The sequence below is a fragment of the Protopterus annectens genome, chromosome 6.part0, assembly GCF_019279795.1.
Source record: "Protopterus annectens isolate FY-2018-M chromosome 6.part0, PAN1.0, whole genome shotgun sequence".
Taxonomy (NCBI): Eukaryota; Metazoa; Chordata; order Ceratodontiformes; family Protopteridae; genus Protopterus; species Protopterus annectens.
The window spans coordinates 1,940,636,082-1,940,657,004 of record NC_056737.1 but is presented as its reverse complement, the minus strand read 5'-3'; the positions used below and the strand labels follow the sequence as shown (position 1 = coordinate 1,940,657,004).

At 42.3% G+C, this 20,923-nt stretch overlaps 1 protein-coding gene across 3 annotated transcripts in view; it reads left to right on the top strand.

Moving 5' to 3' along the window:
- The window catches only part of DNAJC10 (DnaJ heat shock protein family (Hsp40) member C10), a 646,899-nt gene that overhangs the window by 379,358 nt on the left and 246,618 nt on the right, over window positions 1-20,923 (top strand). For all 3 annotated transcript variants that reach the window (XM_044075252.1, XM_044075253.1, XM_044075251.1), the window contains one exon: window positions 7,122-7,277. In XM_044075252.1, the coding sequence (XP_043931187.1) occupies window positions 7,122-7,277 (156 nt within the window). The remainder of the gene's footprint in view (window positions 1-7,121; window positions 7,278-20,923) is intronic.

Sequence of the window (20,923 nt, the reverse complement as noted above, 5' to 3'; positions counted from 1 at the left end):
CTGTACAGCATTCCTCAGGGGAGTCCCTACCAGGGACATCCTGGAAGCTGCTACCTGGAGTTCTGTACACACCCTCACCAAACATTACCACCTGCCTATCTTTTCCAAATCCAGGGCGGGTTTTGCAACTGCAGTCCTACAGGGCATATTAGCCAGCCCCAATTCTTCTTGACTGCTTCCACCTTTCTTCAGCTTTGGGAATCAACCCAAATGTGATGACTGCAACAGTGAAACACGAAGAACATAGTACAATTGTGTACACTTACCATAAATGTATATGTTCGAGTGTATTCACTGTTGCAGTCCTGGATGTTCATCGTGCATACAGCTGCAGTCATAACAGATGGGTTCTCCTGCTGTCAGGCGGGTCCTCGGTCGGCTGATTTCCAAAGTGTAGGTCCGGCGTCGGTTGTCGTCGCTTCTTCCCTGACGTCAGTGCGACAGTGGTATAAAAGAACCAGCCGACGCCATTTTCTTCAGTCTTTCTTGCCGCACAGTGCCCGAAGCAGAAGCAGTTCGCAAGTGCCGGTCGGCCAGCTCCTGAGATTACGAAAAATTTGGAAACCGAAGTCTTCTTAAAAGCTAAGTACCCCATTGGGGAAACTTTTCTTGCCTCAGACCGATGTCAGACAAAGTTAATAATTGTATTTCTTGTGGGAAGCAAATACCGCATAAGGATTTCCATTCCCTCTGTATACCTTGTTTAGGCCCAGACCACGACGTCTCGGTCTGTCACTTTTGTGCTACATTCAACAAACGCACTATTAAGCGTCGGACGGAGTTCGCCCAGCATTTTTTTGGGAAAGCATTTAACTATACCATGTCGTCGGATACTCCGACTCCGGTTTTGTCTAAAAAACGCAAAGACAAGGACCGACACTCGAGGTCCACGGCCTCTACCGACACCACGCCAAAGCCGACTACACGTGGTCCGGTTCTCAGTGAGGCGCCTACGCAGCCCCTGGTTACCGACGACACATCTTTGGCGGTGTCTCCTGTACCCGAGGTCGCAGGCTCCTCTGCCCACACCCCGACAACAGATACCGAAGCCACTCTTGGCGTTGAAACATAGAATGTGGACAGGTCCACCTCCACTCAAGGTGTCTTCAGACCTTACTCTTCTTTCTCCATCAAGGCTTTCACCAAGTCTAAAGCAACCATGCACCCTAAGAGACCAGCTACACAGGGCCCATCTCCTGGCCCCACGCCTAAGAAACAGATGCTTAAAATGGCTGAGGATTTAATTACTCTAATCAGAGGTTCTCAGCCACCTCCGGACAAAAGGCCCAGAGTGGAGGAAGATTCCCCCTCCTCTGATCAGGGCTCCATTATTTCAGAACACTCTGATGATCAGGAACAGTCTTACTCCCCTTTTGAAGACTCTGATGCAGAGGAGTCTATTCCTTCTGTATCCCCCCCTGAGGATTACTCATTTGGGGAAACTTTACATACCTTAAGGGAACACTTCCACTGGGAAGGCCAGGATTATTCAGATTCCAAGAAAAGGCTCAGGGAATTTCTTTTGTTACCCCAGCACAGGCCTCTGGCTATACCTCCTGTCTTGGACATCCTAGATGATGTTTACTCGGAGGCCTGCCTTAACCCGGACTCTCTACCTCCAGCTCCAGTTAAGCCTGACAGGTACTACAGGGTTCCTGACTCGCACCAATTTCTTTACAAAAGCCATGCTGCTGACCTAGAAACCATCTCACAGGGGCCCAAGGGAGTTAAGGCTTCCATTGCCAAAAATCCATTGCCTTCCAAGAGATTCCAGATCCTTAGAAAGGTGGGGAAAAAAGGTATATACCTCGGCTACCTTAACCATGAGGGCCTTAAACTGTCAGTTTCATATGCTAAAATACCAACAGTTTCTGTTATCTCAATTGAAAAGTAAAATGTCACAACCTGAACAACCAGACTTGGAGTTGCAGGATTTGATGCATAGTGCAGAACAAGTGGGTAAACATACCTTACAATGTGGTTTTGATGCTCTAGAGGCCTCATGTAGAGCTGCTGTTACAGGCTCAGTCATACGTAGGCATGCCTGGCTCAAGGAACAAGCCTTGCCTGATCATGTCAAAGCTAAATTACTAGACGCCCCTCTTCAAAAGGATTTACTATTTGGGGCAAATGCTGAGGAAGTATTACGGAAAATGGAGGAAAAAGCTAAATCAATGCAAACTGTGAAAGAATTTCTGCAGGTTCAACCCCAACGTTTTAGTAGAAATTGGCCTTCCGAAAACTGGTCCTTTCCTGCCACAGACAGACCCCAAAGAGGCAGATACAGGCGCCGAGGGGCAGAGGACAATCACAAGGATCACAGAGGCAGACAATGGCAAGCTCCTACACAAAGAGGTGGTGAGGACAACTCACAATCTTTCAGAAAGCAAACCCAATGACTTTCCCTTTGCAGGCCAACCAGGTCTCAAATGGCAGCCCCCTTAGGAGGAAAGCTGGCACTATTCTCAAAAAAATTGGCATGTTGTCACAAAGGACAAATGGATCCTGGACATTATAAACAGAGGCTACAAATTCCATTTTCATACCCTTCCAAAAATGAGAGGCATGCCAAAACTGCCACACAATCAAAGGGCAGAGGCACAAAAGCAAATTTCAGATCTTATAAACATGAAAGCTATTCAAGAGGTACCTACACATGAACAAGGTCAAGGTTTTTATTCCAGGCTATTTCTGGTGCCAAGGAAGGGAAAAGATTGGAGACCTATTTTGGATCTTTCCATCCTAAACACATTCCTACTCATACCAAAATTCAAGATGCTCACTCTACAGCAACTTCTTCCCATGCTGGGCAAGGAGTCTTGGCTGGTAACACTGGACCACAAGGAGGCATACCTGCATGCCCAATCAGACAAAATTGCAGAAGATACCTCAGATTTCTTGCAGGTTCAACCCATTATCAATTCTCTGCATTGCCCTTTGGCTTATCTACTGCGCCCAGAGTATTCACGAAATGCCTGGCATCAGTAATTGCCTACTGCAGACTTCAAGGGATACAAATATACCCTTATTTGGACGACTGCCTGATCCAAGCGGACAGCAAGCACATTCTTCTGAAACATCTGGCTTATGTAATAATGTTATTAAACTCTCTGGGATACACAGTCAACAAAGAGAAATCAAGGCTAATACCCTCTCAGAATATAACTTTCCTGGGTGCCAGTTTGGACACAAACACCCAGATGGCCTACCTCACGCCAGAGAAGCAGGGGCAACTAATTCAATATTTCAGAACACTGGCAAATTGCACCAGGCTGACTGCAAGGAAAATCCTGCAGGCTCTGGGATTCATGGCATCTTGCATCTTACTAATCCCATGTGCAAAGCTGCATATGAGAAAACTACAATGGTACCTAAAAAACATATGGTCTCAACACAGCCACAGTTTGGAAACAATAATACCACTAATTCCATGTCTGCAAAAGGAATTTCTGTGGTGGGCTCAAGCATGTCAAACAAACACAGGTCTTCCATTCAGCAAGCCTCAAGCAAATCAAGTCATCACAACAGACGCCTCGGACTACGCCTGGGGGGCGCACATGACAGACCGGTGCATTCAGGGCAAATGGTCCGAAAAAGAAAAGCACCTTCACATCAATCAAAAAGAAATGCTAGCAGTAATAAATGCTATTATAGCTTTCAAGGACCTTCTACAACCAGGTCAACTATTGATAAGAACGGACAACACCACAGTTATGTGGTACATAAACAAGCAGGGAGGAACACATTCTTATCCCCTATGCAGACTGGCCATGTCACTTTGGAACATGGCCATGGACTTACAAATGGAACTACAAGTACAGTACTTGCCAGGCAAGGAAAACACGCTGGCAGACAACCTAAGCATGAATATGACAGATCCACACGAATGGAAGTTGCATCCAAACGTTTTTACAGAAATAATCCAAGAATGGGGAAGGCCAGACATAGATCTCTTTGCCTCCCACAAAAATCATCAATTGACAAAATTCTGCTCGAGGATCTTCCATCCAAAGGCCTGGAGAGTGGACGCTCTCTCTTTCAGTTGGACATCAATGACAGTTTATGCCTTCCCGCCTCTTCCTCTGCTGCCCAAAGTCCTATTGAAGACCAGAGCAGACAGACCAAAGATGATCCTCATTGCTCCGGACTGGCCAAGGCAACACTGGTACCCACTCCTGAGGAGCCTGACGATTCCTCCATGGACCCTGCCTCTAATGTCTCTTCTTCTGACTCAGCACAGCTTCAAAACTCTTCACAGTCAGCTAAAAACACTCAATCTAGCCGCATGGAAGATTCCTTAGCATCACAGCAGGCCCTACTCTCCAAGGAGGTGCAGGATGTCATTTTGGAGGCCAGAAGGCCATCAACTAGAAAAGCTTACTCCGCAAAATGGAAACGTTTTTGTGTCTGGAATGAGAAAAAGGGCCAGAACCCTGGAAAACTGAATTTACCTCAAATACTACAATATTTGGCTGAACTGCTAAGCAGTGGACTTTCATTCTCCTCCATCAAAATCCATGCCTCAGCCATTTCTGCGGAATACAACACTGATCCTCCTTTATTCTCTCACCCTCTTTTAAGACAGTTCCTCAGAGGGGCTAAGAATTTAAGACCTCCAAGGAAACAACCAATACCTGCTTGGGATCTTAATTTCATTCTGGAAAAACTGACTTTGCCTCCTTTTGAGCCAGCTGCCTCATCAGACTTGCAATATTTGTCCTGGAAAACAGCTTTCCTTCTGGCTATCACTTCAGCTCGTAGAGTTTCAGAACTACAGGCTCTCATGGCTGTCCAGCCTTTTATCATCTTCCATCAGGACAGAGTTTCCTTACGAACCAACCCGTCCTTTATGCCTAAAGTGGTATCCAGGGTAGCTTTAAATCAGGCCATACATTTACCTACTTTTTATCCCAATCCTCAAAACAAAGGGGAGAGATTACTACATTCCTTGGACATCCACAGGCAACTGCGTTATTATTTGGACAGAACAAAACCTTTCAGAAAATCAGAACAGCTCTTTGTGGCCTATGCGGTAGGAGCCCAAGGAAAGCCAATTTCCAAACAGACAATCTCAAAATGGATAGCCCACTGCATACGCTTTTGCTATTCCTTTCATGGCAAAACTGTACCTACAGGCATTAGAACTCATTCCACCAGGACCACAGCCACCTCTGCAGCTTTCCTCAGAGGAGTTCCTACCAAGGATATTTTGGAAGCAGCCACTTGGAGTTCTGTGCATACCTTCTCCAAACACTACAACCTACCATTATACTCCAAATCTAGAGCAGGCTTTGCCACTGCAGTCTTGTAGGGCATTTTGGCTCCTCCTAGTTCCACCTAGTGCCTACCACCCCTTTCTTAGCTTTGGGATTCTACCCATCTGTTATGACTGCAGCTGTATGCACGATGAACATAGTACAGTTTTGTACCTACCATAAATGTAGATGTTCGAGTGCTAATACAGCTGCAGTCCAGGTTTCCTCCCTCCTTCCCTCTAGGGGTATTCTTTTATGGTGTATTTGCTTGCAACTACTGTTTTTTGATTATATTGCATTGCATTACTACATAATTTTATGTATTGCCTTCCTTCTGGGGGCACCTGACATCTGGGGCAAGAAAAACTGAAGAAAATGGCGTTGGCTGGTTCTTTTATACCCCTGTCGCACTGACGTCAGGGAAGAAGCGACAACAACCGACGCCGGACCTAGACTTTGGAATTCGGCCGACTGAGGACCCACCTGACGGCAGGAGAACCCATCTGTTATGACTGCAGCTGTATTAGCACTCGAACATCTACATTTATGGTAGGTACAAAACTGTACTTTTCCTTCCCTCCAACCCCCTTGTCTGTCTCAACTTTCTATGTATTTTACTTACCCCTTTCTGGGGTTTTGGTATTGGTATTTACTTTTTACTAGTTTTTTTCCCCCCACTATAACTTGGCTTCCTATTTGGGGGGCTCCTGACATGTGGAGCAAGAAAAACTGTTGTAATGGCGTCTGCTGCCTGTTTTTATACCCCTGACAACATGACGTTAGTACTGGAGCGACAGCAACCAACGCAGAAATACTAAATTTCTGGTATTCGGGCCAACTGAGGGCTACCTGCAGGCAGATAACCCAAGTGTATTGACTGCAACAGTGAATACACTCTTAACATCTACATTTATGGTAAGTGTACACAACTATACTTTACTCAATATTTGTATCTTGTAAGACTAGTCTTGACAAGAGACCGTTAGTGATATTATTTGCAGAGCACTACCTGTATAAACTAAGCTTCCCACAAAGCCTACAGCAGTCATATCTAACCCCTTTCAGAAAACAGTATTCCTGGGGGCTCTTCTTTGCACCAAGCTTTCCAGTCACCATCTTCATGGTCCTGTTATCCTATATAGATAAGAGAAAAATCCAGGGATATCACAGGAACCCGTGAAATCAGCAGTTCCAGTCATTAAAAGTACACTCTCTTCTGCCTGTTGATGCCTGGAAAAGGAACTGAGCTGGTAGATCAAAACTGTCAGGAAGAGCAAAGACATGAAGCTCTTTTACAACCATCTTCAAAATGAATCTGATTGTAGGTGCTTTTCTGAAGCAGAGTCTGCAGTAGAGAAGGTTAATTCACGTTACCATTTTGATATTCACCTGTAGTGCATTTAAATATGACCTCTGTGCATGTTTAAATCAAATTGCTAAAGTAGCGTTGTTGTCTCATAGCAAGATGTTGTCCCGTTCGATTCTCAGCTAGAACGTCTTCTGTGTGGAGGCATACGTGAATGGGCGTGCCTTTGTTGAAGGTTGTGCGTCAGGGCTGGTAACCCGGTACGTAAAAATCCGCTACCAATCATTAGCGGACCGGAGTTCTGCTGTGGCGACCCCTAACCAGGAAAAGCCGAAAGACACAAACAAACAAACTAAATCTGCTAAGAGATAATTCTGTTACATTATAAGTAATGTTTATTTTACTAGAACTGCACCAGTTTGATTACAGTATAGTTATTAAACGTGATAAGAATCTTCTTGTCTTTGTCTATTGTAATCTGGTTAAGGCAAAAGTCTCAAGTTATATAGAGAAAAATCTGTTTGTTGGATGGATTAAAAGTTTTGTTTACTTTTGCACAGGATCTCATGAATCCTTCTGTGGTCACATTGACACCAGAGACCTTTGAAGAATTGGTGAAGAGGAGAAAAAAAGATGAAATGTGGATGGTTGATTTCTATGCGCCATGGTGTGGCCCATGCCAGGCTCTAATGCCAGAGTGGAAAAGAATGGCCAGGGTAAGTAAAAAAATTGTATATTTTTTCTATTTGCTTACAGCTATGTTGTATTAAGGGCTTCATATACAAGTGTAGATAGATTTTTAGAAGAGTTGTATCCCTGCCTTTCTATTTTTCCTATATTTTAGTATAGCCCTTGTACAATTTTTAATAAATATTCACTGTAATATTTATTTCTACACCACCAGTCTTGATCTCTGTAGGTAGTCCGATACGATAGAATGCTATACATGTTTTAGATATGTTTCTGCTTCCTCACAGATTTTTTTAAATTAGAAAAATGATTTAAACATTGTATGACTTGTAGATACACATACATGTGAGATCACATGTGTAGTGTGCTTCTTTCTGACTTTGGCATTCTGTGTATTAATGCAGGATATTGCTGCACTAAACCTGTTATGCAGTTATTGCATAAAGGAGTCGGGAGTTTTCCCCATATTCAATGCCTTCTGCAGTTTTGCAGACTGCCAAATGGTGTGTATAGTATAATTCCTTACATGTGCTTTCTCACCATCTTAATGTGATAATTGCAGAGTATAATTCCCCCCTCCCCAATTTTATTATGTTATTGTGCTAGCTTGCATGTCTATGTGATCAAACAGACCTGTGTTCTCTGGAGTTTATGCTACTACCATCAATATCCTTGGCAGATTGCTGTGAGAGGATTCACCAAACTGGCAGAGATCTACATCACCCCATCATGATGGTCCATTGAAAGAAATTCAGAATGTCACTTGGAGCAAGGACACCAGAACTCGCCCCCTTTTAGTCAAGCTTAGGGGATGATTTTTACAATGTGTGCCTGATGGATGGATGATCTGCATGTCCTCGCTGGATTTAGCTCAAAACTCAGTGTGTGTGGAGCCATGATGTGACTGTACCACCTAGTAGGTCAAGTAAGTGTGTGTGTGTGTGTGTGTGTGTGTGTGTGTGTGTGTGTGTGTGTGTGGGGGTGAGTCTTAGGTGCACTGTCAGTCAGATGGCAGACAGGATCAAAATGGATCAAGACGGACTAGATTTGGTCTCTTGGGACATGGAATGTCACCTTTTTCATGGAGAAAAAGTCAAAGTTTATGCAGGAAATTGAAACTTGTCAGATTAAATTAAGGTGGTTTTATCACAACACACAGCACTGTTTCTGTATCCAGTCTTCTCAAATGGGTGTGGTCTCTCTCTCTCTGTCTCCTGCATTAGAATTGATCATTGGGGAGGCCATGGGCAATTGTGGAGGTAATAGTGAGCCTCTGACTAGGTGATGTTCAGCTGGAGTTCATACCAGTAAATGAGAGGGACCGCTCAATGAGACTGTAAACTGAAGGGGAAAAAAAAAATGTCTGTTTCTCATTTGTGCATATATACCCAAAAATTGTTTAGAATATTCAGCCTTCTTACAGACTGTGCATGTGAAACTTTGCGTACCCCCATGGATTCAGTGGTTGTACGATAGGCTTCACTTCTCATGTGGAAGATGGTGGAGACACCTGGAAATACATGACTGAGAAGAACATCTTGCCTACTCTGAAACTTGAGGTGTGAATTGTTTTTGGACTTGTTTCCTAGTCATGGGCTGTCTATAACAAACTCCATGTTTGAAAATGATGCTAGTTATTGCATTTTGTATCACCTTGTGTCAGAATGTGTGACTGTGTAGTTGTTCTTTCAGGCCTGATGTTATGGCAGTTAGGAATATGTAGTCCAAATGGTCTCACTTTAAGATTTCAGAGTTGAGGCAGCAGCAAGAAGCTGTGACCAGAAGAAAATCAGCATTTGTCTTGGTAGTAACTGTAAGCCCTGGTGGTGGTTGACTGCAGAGATGAATGCAGCTGCAAAGTTAAAGAAAGAAGCCTTTGATGCAGTACTAATAGGGGTCTCCAGATATGATTGACTGGGTCTGCTAAGAGAAGAAAGCAGAGGCTGCACAGTGGAAGCAGTTTTGTGAGGCATGGAGGAGGACGTACTATTTTGGAATTGCCAAAGAGAGATCCTGGTAAACAATTCAGCAAGTAAGGAGGGGAATATTTTTTTAAACTGTGACAACTGATTTTGTGTGCTATTGTCATGTTTTGTATATTTTATAGTGTGCCAATCTACTGCTGTGGTTTGCAGTTACACTCTCTATTGAATGGAGAAGAATGGGCTTTCATTTTTGGTGGTCTTGACCTTTCTCTGCAGCTGTGTGACTGTGGAGTTAAGATATTTATGTTAGAAGGTATGGAAGGCTTTTTTTCTCCATGTGGAGGTACCTACATGAAAAAGTTTTTTAGTATGTTCATTTCAGTTTTCAGCCAAACTGCATTTTTTCCTGTTGAATAATGCAGTTTTGACTATTTGGCTTTCTGGTGTTTGACATTGTAATTACAGACATGAATCCTGTGAGCTCTGACTTCAGCTGCAGACACTGTTGAGAAATAGAAGAATGAACTCCAGATTTTGCGGACATGCCTTACACTAAGGAGGCAGTGCCAGAAGCAAGCTGTCGGAGTGCATCACCTTTGATAGATGAAGTAACTGTAGTAGTCGAACGCTTCCACTGTGACAAGTCTACAGGAGTTCATGAGACTCAGTTGGAAATTCTTAAGGCAGCAAACACTGCTGAGGTGTTATCGTTAATGTACCTTTTCAAGTTTGAAGAAGGCTGGAACAGTACCTCTGGACTAGAAAACTTGGATAGTGGTCACAATTTTCAGAAAGGAGGTTGGGACATTGTGCTCCACTTACTGTGGTAACACGTTCCTCAGGCTTCATGGGAGTGCATATACAGTTGTGTTGGAAAGGAGATAGCTGTACCCTTGATTGAGAAGCATGATTATACCTTCAGTTATAAAAGAGAAAATAAACCATTACAAAGATTTTTCTCATGCATTACACAGATGATTTCTGTTCTGACAATTATTCAGTTTAACATTATATAGATTGTGCAAGCCTTGTCTTCCCTGAAATATTACTCATCTTCCTGAACATTGTTCTTATGTTCATGGAGATGTAATGTTCTAGCTGCCCTTTTTGTGCACAAATTACCTTGTTAATTAGATTTTATATATATATGAAATAAGAATAATTTGGATCATACCATTGATAATTTGAGGAGACCCATACATGTGATAAAGCATTTATGACCAGCCTCTATCCATTAGTAGTGCAGGGGGCAGTCCTGGCGTAAATGTTCTGTTTCCCAGCCATAGATCCAAGTTGCACTTGATATGGACAGAGATGAGCTTTGTTTAATATGGATGGGGAGTCTGTTCCACAGCAGTGATATCTTGTGTCAGATATACCTGTCCATCCAAACCATTTTGTTGATATTTCAGAAAGAGGTTTAGATCCCCAAACAGAGTATTTATGATGTCATTGGTCTTGCTGATGTGCCGTAAGTCTATCAGTATGGGATCAGAGGATGTCTTGTGTGCCAGAGACAGGTCACCTGTTAACAGTCTGTAGGATTCTGTGTATAGTGACAAGGCTTTGAGTCGGTCCTTGTAAGGCATGTTGTTTAGGCCTTGGATCCTTTTATTAAGGTATATGGGGCTTTCCAGTTGTTGCATGTGTCTGAACAGATGCATGCCAAAGGGGCATTTGTTATATTCATTGGCTGGCCTAATGAGGGCTGAGTAAAGGGGGACAAGAACATCCCTAGATCTAGACACAATCCCTTTGTTTATAAGCTGTGCAATACAGAAATACAATCTTACAACAATGGACACATGTTGGTCAAAAGTTAGGTCACTGTCCACATAAGTTCCCAAATCCTGAACAGCTGAGTCAACTGTTAGGGGCGTATTGTCAATGTAGTAGTAACCTGGGGTAGATGACTTCCCAAAGGATACAGTAATGCATTTTTTGGCATTTAGTTTGTCCATGATGTTGTCACCAGTTATTTGAAACAAACCTTCCTGCAGGATGGCTGAGTCATTTGGGGATTCAGTGACTGCCTCCAGCTTGTAGACATCTGCAAACGTAGTCAACCACAGCCCTGCGGTATTTGCTTTTACTTCAGAAAGTAAGTGCCAAATAAGAGGGGACCCAGCACAGAACACCGGGGACACCACTAGTTAGTGGTCTCTTTGTGAAGGTAACTTTCCCTAGTTTGATTTCCTGTATCCTGTCTGTAAGCCAGTTGGCAATCCAGTGGGTGACATAGGAGTTTATTGCCAGTTTGTTTAGCTTTTCTACTATACCATACTGTACTATAGTTATTTATATATATATATATAATATATATAAATTTGTTGCTACAAATTCTGTTTGTTTCTATGTAGTTTGCTGCTCTCCTTTTTCTAATCCCACTTCCAGTTTTATTATTTCCTTTACAGCATTCAGTAATTCTGTTACACTTGGTTTTGGTTTTGATTTCCATTTCTAGTTAGTGTTTTTTGGCAGCCAACAGCATTAAACTTAGTGAGGCCTTTCTGTGTATAGGCAATTCAGTTTCTTTTTGCTCAGTTCAAAAGAGTAAATAATTTGCTCCCCAAACATGTCTGACAAAATACCCTGTAGGGGATTGCATTCCCTAAAGAAAAGTTGACCGGTACCCCTCCTTTTCTCATTGCACGTCCAGGAATTGCTGTGTACCTGTAGAAAAATTTTCAGAAGTCTACTTGAGGTATAAAATACCTGTGCAAACAATGCAAATCTTAAGCCTTCTAGCTTTTGCTGTATATGTGGGAACCGCACAACCATTCTCCCTTTATTCCTTTGTATATTGCCTTTCCGTTTTCATTTCCCAGTCTTTTCTAGCCTCTTCTGATCAATTCTTATAGTTATAAAGCATTATTTTATATGCCATCCTAATTATCCCTTTTTTCTCTAGCTTCTGTTCTAGACTCAACTTTCAACTCAACCAGAGCTGGTCTTTCATTCAACATTCCTCTGTCCCTTTCTCGATGGCTGTACTCTTATTATCAGTCCCTTCTAGGGAAGGCAGTCTTCAGCCCACAGTCCACTCTTCTGCTTGGCCTCCTTCTACTCGGACTTTTCCTTCCCTTGTTATTTACTCCCAATACTTTGGCTCCTCTGGTAATTTTCTCCAATAGCTTCCAACTCCCTTCTTGCTTATTTTTCTCTGTCCCTATTTGCAGACATCCTTATTGATAAAATCACCTTTCTCCATTCCAGTGTTAGCTTAGTTCTCAGTAGTTTTTCTCCTACTTTGTATATGTAATATTCTATGTGGTTGTTACTGTTCTCCAAGTACCTGCCTCCAAAATCCTACACTCTTCTTGTTTTGTGAACTCCTGCCTTGTTTCAGCATCACTTCTTTCCACTGTGAGTTGTAGTTTGGCTTGTGTTATGCATATGAGCCTCAACTGTGTACATGTAAAATATCCCTTCAAATCTGGTAAACCTAAACCACTTTGTTCTGTGGGGAGGAACCACTTGTCCTACATCATTATTGCCATCTTTCCCTCTCAAATAAAGTCTTTATTAATTATGGTCTACAGCTTGTAATTTGATTAATAAAAATAAGCTCGACCTTGATACAATATCAAAGGGTCTAGAAACATTTTTGCTGCTTGCACCTTACTATCCATATCCATAGTCAAGAGCTTCCAGCTACTCAGTTTTCACACAACCTTTTGTTCACCGTCTTCCCAAATATCTTTAGCTGCCACAATAGAATACTTTTTGAATCCAAACACCTAAATACTTTGCCCGCCTAAATATGGATATTGTTGAACCAGGTTGTGTGGGAATGTAGTTTGCTGCTATAGCCTTTGTTTAATTTTCACTTATTTTGTGTCCTGAAAAAACTTGAAACTGTCTCAAAATGTTTCACAATGCTGAAATGTCCTTTTCTAGATTTAGCAAATGTATAATGTCATCTTACAAAAATGGCTGGTTTTGTTTGGATACTTATACCCTCAAATTTGTGAGTCCCTTATTTTCTTTGTCAGTGGCATTAAGTATAAGACAAATAAAGTGAAAGAGAACACTCCTGCTTTGTTCATCTGTTCTAACACAGCTTCTGAGAAAAGAATCTTCCCACCTTGATTCTTGCCTCTGAGCCATTATATTATCTTCCTAATTAACCCCATTATTCTCTCAGGAAGTGCAAATTTTGCCATTGCCCTACTCATAAAATCCCAGATAACTCTACTGAATGCCTTCTCTGTATCAAAACCCACCAATAATAACAGGGTCTTCTTCCACTCTCCTTCCCTTTGACTCATCATTCTGTTAATGTCAAATGTTTGCTCCCCTCCACAGAAACCTCATTGATCCATATCTGCCAGCTTTCGCAACACGTTGACTATTGTCTTAGCTAGTTAGACATAAATGTTTTACAGTCCTGATTCAAAATTGATTTTTTCTATATGATGTTAGCTTTAGAGGGTCTTTTCCCTCTTTGAGTAGTGCTACCACTACGACTTTTTTTTTCAAGATGCCTGGTACTGTCCTTCCTTTTACAATATTGTTAAACAAAGCCTTCCAGATTCTTAGCACCATTTCCCTTCTAACTTTCAAACATCCACAGGAATGTCACCTGTTCCTCAAGACTTCCCTCTTGATTGATTGTGCATCACCATTTTATCTCATCCCCTCCCATCTTGGCTGTTAAAGTCTCATCTTCCTCTAACCTTGTCATATCCATGTCTTCCATAAATATTTCCAAAATATCTCCAATGCATATTTAAGGCCTCTTGTTATTTTTTTAGTCATAGACTCCCTAAGTTTAACAACACCCTTTTATATTTTCTTTTGCCTAATTCGTTGGGCTAATAGTTTTCGTAATCTGGGGTTGTTCATACCCCTGCTATTTTTTTATACTTAACACCAAAACTTGTCTTTTTTTCATCTGTAGCTGCTTCTAATGCAATAATTAACATCTTCTTTCTTCAGTCATCTTTTTGCCAAGTTTTGTGAAAGTGCTTTTTTTAAGGTTTGAAGCCAATGGTTGCGGAATTATTTTTTTTCTTCAGTCAGTATTTCATTACTCATTCCTACCTAGGTTGGCCATTAATTTAGGCTCATTTATGGCTTTTTCCTGTTGGTCATTTTCTTGTGCTGTACATAAAGTGTAGTGTATTTTTTCAACATGGATAGGGAGAACCATTCATGGTGTATCCTGAAGATCCCTCCCCAGACTATACACAATCTCTGTGTCATGTTCTCGGGAATGGGTCATTTGGAGGCCTCTTGTAATATATGTCAGAATGTTAATAACAGGATATTGCTGGAGGATAGGATCAAGCTTTATCCTAAAAGGCCTGTTTCCTCCTTATGGAAAAATGAAAGAAGGGCTGAGAAGAACAGGGCAGAATAAAAGTTGGACAGGCTGTTCCCCCTTCTGCAGTGTAGTCCAGACAGAACACTCATTAGTCATATCAGTTAATCCTCGCTCTGCCTTGGGACAACCCCCATTCTGTTGGGTTTCTCAGCTTGAGACATTAGTAGTACCAGATTCTACACTGAGGAGAAGACTGAGTAAGCTTCTCGGAGCAGAAACTGTGTAGGAACACTAAAACAAGACCCTTCTCATGATGAAGTTGGCTAGGTCCCTGCAGAGTCCCTCTTTGCATGTAGATTAGGACAGAATGATGAAGGCCTTAGTCAAGACCTGCATTGAGATGGGTATGCATGTAGATTGGGAGAGCATGATTAAGGATTTTGTCAAGACCTGCATTGAGATGGGTGTCCTCTCCTCCCCTTTATTTCTAGGGAAGCTAGAGAAGGTACCCTCCAATCCACTTATTCTTCTTTCCAGTATCAGGACAACAGTATCAGAACTGACTGTATTCTTGATTCCGCTTTCTACAGTAAGGGTGAAACCCACTCATCCTTTAAAATTTTTGGGATCCCTTGGCAACCACACTTCCTTTGGCTTCTGTAGCCTTGACACCAGCTGCATAGGTGCTGAGGTCCATTATATCTGAAGTCATTGACATTGAGGGCTTAGTGCTAAGATTGGCTCCAAATTCCCTTCATACCATTTGTGATGTAGGCATCACTGACATTTGTGCCAGCAGTACTGAAGCCATCTTTAGTATTAAGACCACTGTCAGTACAGTAACTTGGAAACACTGACAACATCTTGGGGGGATCAACATGTGCAGTTGCTTGACTATATCAGTACATGGGAGTCTTCACCCCATTAGCGGAGTACCTTGGTATGGTACCAGTGCAACTAGTCTGGTTGTTAGACTATAGTGGGCATCCTCCATGCCAGCTGCACCTCAAGGTACCTCTCAGTTTAGAGCTTTGGGCTTTTCATCATCTTCCAAAAGGACATGGCAATGAAAAGGCAGCAGTAGTCCGGTATGTCTGTTAGTGAATCATTTTGTGAGCATTTTGATGAATATAATGAGTGTCATCAGGAAAAAGATGTGAAAGAGGCATCTAGACTTACTGCCTGGTGGAGTCTCTTTCCCAAGAATACTGAGACACCTGTGCAGAAAAGCAGAAGACAATCTGGTGAAGATGATTTTGGGACAGACAGGAAGAAGGCAAGAGGAAATGAGGGTGTCTAGCAAAAAGGTAGATGGATTGCTGAGAGAAGACCTGTGACATTCAGGCATGAGTGTCAAAGAAGGTAAGAGAGAGACCATGAATAGAGAGAAAGATGGTGACAAATGACACTATTACCCAAACCACATGTTTAAAATGGAGAAAGGGGGGGGGGTGATAATAGGTTTAAAGCTAAGTACTAGGCTAGCTGCCCTTGCAGACCATTTTAAGCCTAGCCAATTTTCCTTTTTTGTGCTCGCCGTAACCTGTCACATTTGGTTATAGACTAGCCTTACTCATCCCAAGGTTGATAATCATATATTACTCCTAATGAGAATAACTGGGATCATACCATAGATAATTTGCGGGGACTCATGCATGGGATAAAGCATTCAGGAGCTGCCTTTGTCCATTAGTAGTACAGGCAGCAGGCCTCAGGTAAATATTCTGTTTCCCATCCATAGAGCCAAGTTGTGTTTGGGTATGGATAGGGGTGAACTTTGTTTTATGTGGTTGGGGAGTCTGTTCCATAGTACAGTATCCTCTGTGACATACACCTGTCCCTCCAAGGTCTGATGTTGCAGAAGAGATTTAAATCCCTAGACCAAGTATTTCTGATGCCATTTAACTTGTTGATGTGCAGTAAAATCCCTACATATTGGGTCAAAAGAGGACTACGATGATGATGATAGGCCTGTGTACCACACTATGTTTACACATTTCACAGACTGACATTCAGTGTGTATATACAGGGCTGGCCTTGAATGAAATGGTGCCCTAGACAGATGGCTTTGTGGTACCCAGCACCTACTGTTTAAACCCTGCCCCCCATACATACTCCAGTTGTTTCTCCATCCAGCCTGCCCACACTATGCACTTTCTTCTTTTTCCCATGTTTTGCCTTACTTTTCAGCTTCCTCAAGAAGCCATTACTTTTTATTTGCTTTGAAGTGCATTTTAAAGATTTTTTTACAACCTTTTCATCCAGTGATGGCTGGATTAAAAATTATGATTAAGGAAACAAATTCAATGTTCTGCTTTACTTTTCTTTGTATCCTTTCAGTGAACCTTACCTTGCCAAGACAGTATAGGAATTACTGTGTACAAAATAACTCCATTAAATTGGAGGGGGGTCTTGGATCCACTTGGAAGTACACTGCCCTCACACAAGCCATAGTAACCTTCTTTGCACACCTCTGAAGTCTGTGAGGAAAGTAAAAATAAAAAAAAACACAATGAACCACACTGTCCCAGCCACAACACAAGCTGTAGTGATCTGTGCACACATCTGAGGTTTGATTGTGAGACAAATTAAAGAAGTAATGCCCACACCATCCCCAGCCCCCAAAACAAACTACAGCAACCTTCTGTAAGCACCTGCTTAAGTAAGGCTGGATGTTCTTCGTGTTTCACTGTTGCAGTCATCACAATTGGGTTATCCTGCCAGGGGTAGCCATCAGTAGGGCCGAATACCTGAGGCTTAGTATTTCTGCGTTGGTTGCTGTTGCTTCAGGACTGACGTCAGGTCGTCAGTGGTATAAAAACAGGCAGCCGATGCCATTACACCAGTCTTTCTTGCCAAGGAGCCCAAAGCAGAAGCAGTTTGCACGAGTGCCGGTCGGCTGCTACCTGAGTTTTCGTTACCGAAATTGAGTTGAAGTCTTCTAAAGCTAAGTACCCCATTGGGGATCCTTTTTTCTTGCTCTAACCGATGTCAGAAAAAGTTAACAATGGTCTCGCCTGTGGAAAGCAAATACCACACTGCGATTTCCATTCTTACAGGGTCACCTGTTTAGGCCCAGACCACCACGTCCCTCCCTGCCGGTTTTGTGTTTTTTTCAACACCCGAACTAATCATCATCTGGCCCTTATTGTAAGCTAAATACTTTTGCTCACGATCTCCGTATTCCAAAATGGCTTTGGTAAGCCATCCGACTACCGATCTTCCGAAAAAACATACGAATAAAGACAGAGACAGACTGCACAGGTCCCAAACTGCCGATGACGCGTCCGTTAAGCTAGTCACCAGTTCGCCGGTACTCAGTGAAGCGCTTACACAGCCCTCTTTGATGGATTCGCAGGCCGCTACCGAGACCCATTCGGAGTCTGCTATGCTGCTAGACTCCTCTTTGACTATGGAATCTGCGGATGTCTCTACCTTGGATGGGTCCGGAACCACTGTGCAGGCACCAGCTTCTGAGGAAGTTCTTTGCACTACCGATATTCAACACAAACCGACTTCTTTTGCGTCTTCAGTTCTTTCTAAATCTACCAAGTTTCTTTCTAAATCTACAGAGTTTCTAAGGCCCAGAGTACGAGCTACGCCTAAAAAACAGACGACCCACACTCAAGCACCTGCTTCCTTGCCACAATCACAGATGCTTAAAATGGTGGAAGACCTTATCATGCTGATTAGAGGAAGCCAGCATTCCCCTGCTAAAAGGAAAAGAGACTTGTCCCCAGCAGCTTTATCTGACCAAGAGTTCGACGACTCTGAGGTTTCTGATTATGAAGACATGCCCTTATCTGCTTATGAGGATTCAGATGCAGAGGAATCCATTCCTTCTGCCTCTCCTGCAGAGGCTTTTTCTTTTGGTGAAACCCTGCATACTTTGAGAGAGCATTTCCATTGGGAATGCCAGGATTGTCTTCAGTCCAAAAAGAGACTCGGAGAATTTTTAGATTTACCTCAGCACAGACCCTTCGCTATCCCTTCTGTTCTTGATGTTGTGGATGATGTCTTTATGGAATCCAGTCTAACTCCTGATACTTTACCCCCTGCTCCCAGGAAACCTGACCGGTACTACAGAGTCCCTGACTTACACACATTTCTTTTCAAGAATCCTACTGCTGACCCAGAGGTCATCTCCCAAGGACCTAAAGGAATAAAAGCAACTACAGCTAAGAATCCCACCCCCTTGGACAGGGATTCCCAAGCGTTAGACAGATGGGGTAAAAAAGTATACACCTCTGCAACTTTTGCCATTAGAGCATTAAGTTGTCAGTTCTACATGCTGAAATACCAGCAACATACTATGGAACTTTTCGGTCCAAACGACAAGGACTGGTGCTTGAGATTAAAAGTTTGAACAATTGAACAGTTGAATATCAGCCAGCAATGCAGCAAAAGTTTAGTAATCCAAGTAATACGTTAAATGACAGCCCAATGCAGTTCTAAATTCCATAAAACTATTTATTGTCGACACAAAAACAGAAATTAACACGAGCGCTTTCGCCTGGTACCTACCAGGCTTTTTCAAGTGAGACAAAAACTTGAATCAATGTGCAACATTTATATAGCTGGGTAATACAGCTAATTAAGTAATTAACACCACTGTGTGCAATCTTTGATTTTCACCTTTACTTTAAAATTGCCTAATAAGCTTGCCTGCTATTTTCTTGGCAAATACCTTTTAGTGCATTTCAGTAGTGTTTGCAGACTGCAAAAAAGCACATGTAGGAAACAGACATTGCCCTCTAAAATGGTTAAAAAATATATATACACTTGAATTTACTTAACATTAATTAAATAAGACTTTTAAAAACCATGCTTGCAATCCCAAAAACAGTTTTTTATATAATATACAGATCTAAAAATCCAACAACCAGTTAGTATGTTAATAAATATATAAAAAAACACTTAGAAAACAACTCAAATGGGTGTAAGCCACCTAAAAATGATGCTGATGCATTATATATTACAAATTTAATATTCTTAGCATTTGCGTCGCCATAAAAATACAACCTCAAAGTGTATAATATGCTTATTGAATGGTTAAAAACCAAAATACATTTAGAGTTTATTCCTTCTCTGTTTAAGAATAGGTGCTAAACTAATATTGTCGTTAAGTCCTGGATATTTAGCTGCATTTAACTTTAGCTGCCAAATCAATTCCCTTGTTTCAAGGAGAGTTTCCCAATCTCCACCCAATCTCAAGCACCAGTCCTTGTCGTTTGGACCGGAAAGGTTTTCTGTTTCACTTGTTCCTGGTTTAACGTTGATCTTATTGATACTATGGAACTTATTAAGCAAAAATATCTACCTTCCCTGAGTGTGCAGAAAGTAAAGAATTACAGGAGCTTTTGTATTCTGCAAGCCAAGTCAGCAAGCATACCCTGCAATGTGGGTTTGACACCCTAGAAGCATATTGCAGGGCAGTAGTCACAGGTTCTGTACTTAGAAGGCATGCCTGGCTTAAGGAACAGACCTTGCCAGACCATGTCAAATCAAAATTATTGGACGCACCTCTGAACAAAGACAATCTGTTTGGCACCAAAGCAGAAGAGGTTTTAAAAAAGATGGAAGAAAAAAGTCTATGCAGAAAGTCAAAGATTTTTTGCAAGTACAGCCTCCAAGATTCAGTAGGCATTGCCCCTCAAAACATTGGTCCTTTCCAGCCCCCTCAAGGCCACCTCAGACTAGACCTAGGGGAAATGGACCCCCAGACAACAGTCTCAGGGTGTGCAGAGATCCAAGCAATGGAGTACCTCCACTTCTGAAGCAGGAAGTGCTAAGCCACCCCTTATGGAAAGAATTCACAATGACTTCTCAACTCCTCCCCTCACCTCTGCCCCTAGGAGGAAAACTTGCCCACCATGCAAAAAACTGGGCCTCCATCACTAATGATCGATGGGTCCTCAACATAGTATCCCAGGGGTAGAGATTTTATCTCCACACGCTGCCACCCCCCAAAAGGTTCCCAGATCTTCTCCCAAACCAGTGGGCAGAGGCACAAAACCAAGTTCAGTCCCTGCTCTCCATAAGGGCAATTCATCCTGTTCCTGCAGAACAGATAGGCCAAGGTTTTTATTCCAGACTTTTCCTGGTACCCAGAAAAGAAGGCACATGGCACCCAATCTTAGATCTATCCATTCTAAACACCTTCCTGGTGGTACCAAAATTCAAAATGTTCACCCTACAGCAGCTTCTCCCTGTGCTGTCCAAAGATGCTTGGTTAGCCACCCTAGACCTAAAGAAGGCCTATCTGCATATCCCAGTCAGGGACTCCCGCAGGAAATATCTACGTTTCAGGGCAGGATCTATGCATTATCAGTTCTCTGCACTTCCTTTTGGCTTATCCACTGCTCCCAGAGTTTTCACAAAATGCCTGGCTCCAGCCATTGCCTTTTGAAGACAAAGAAATATTCATATTTACCCCTACTTAGATGACTGCCTGATTCAGGCAGAAAGTCAGGAAAAG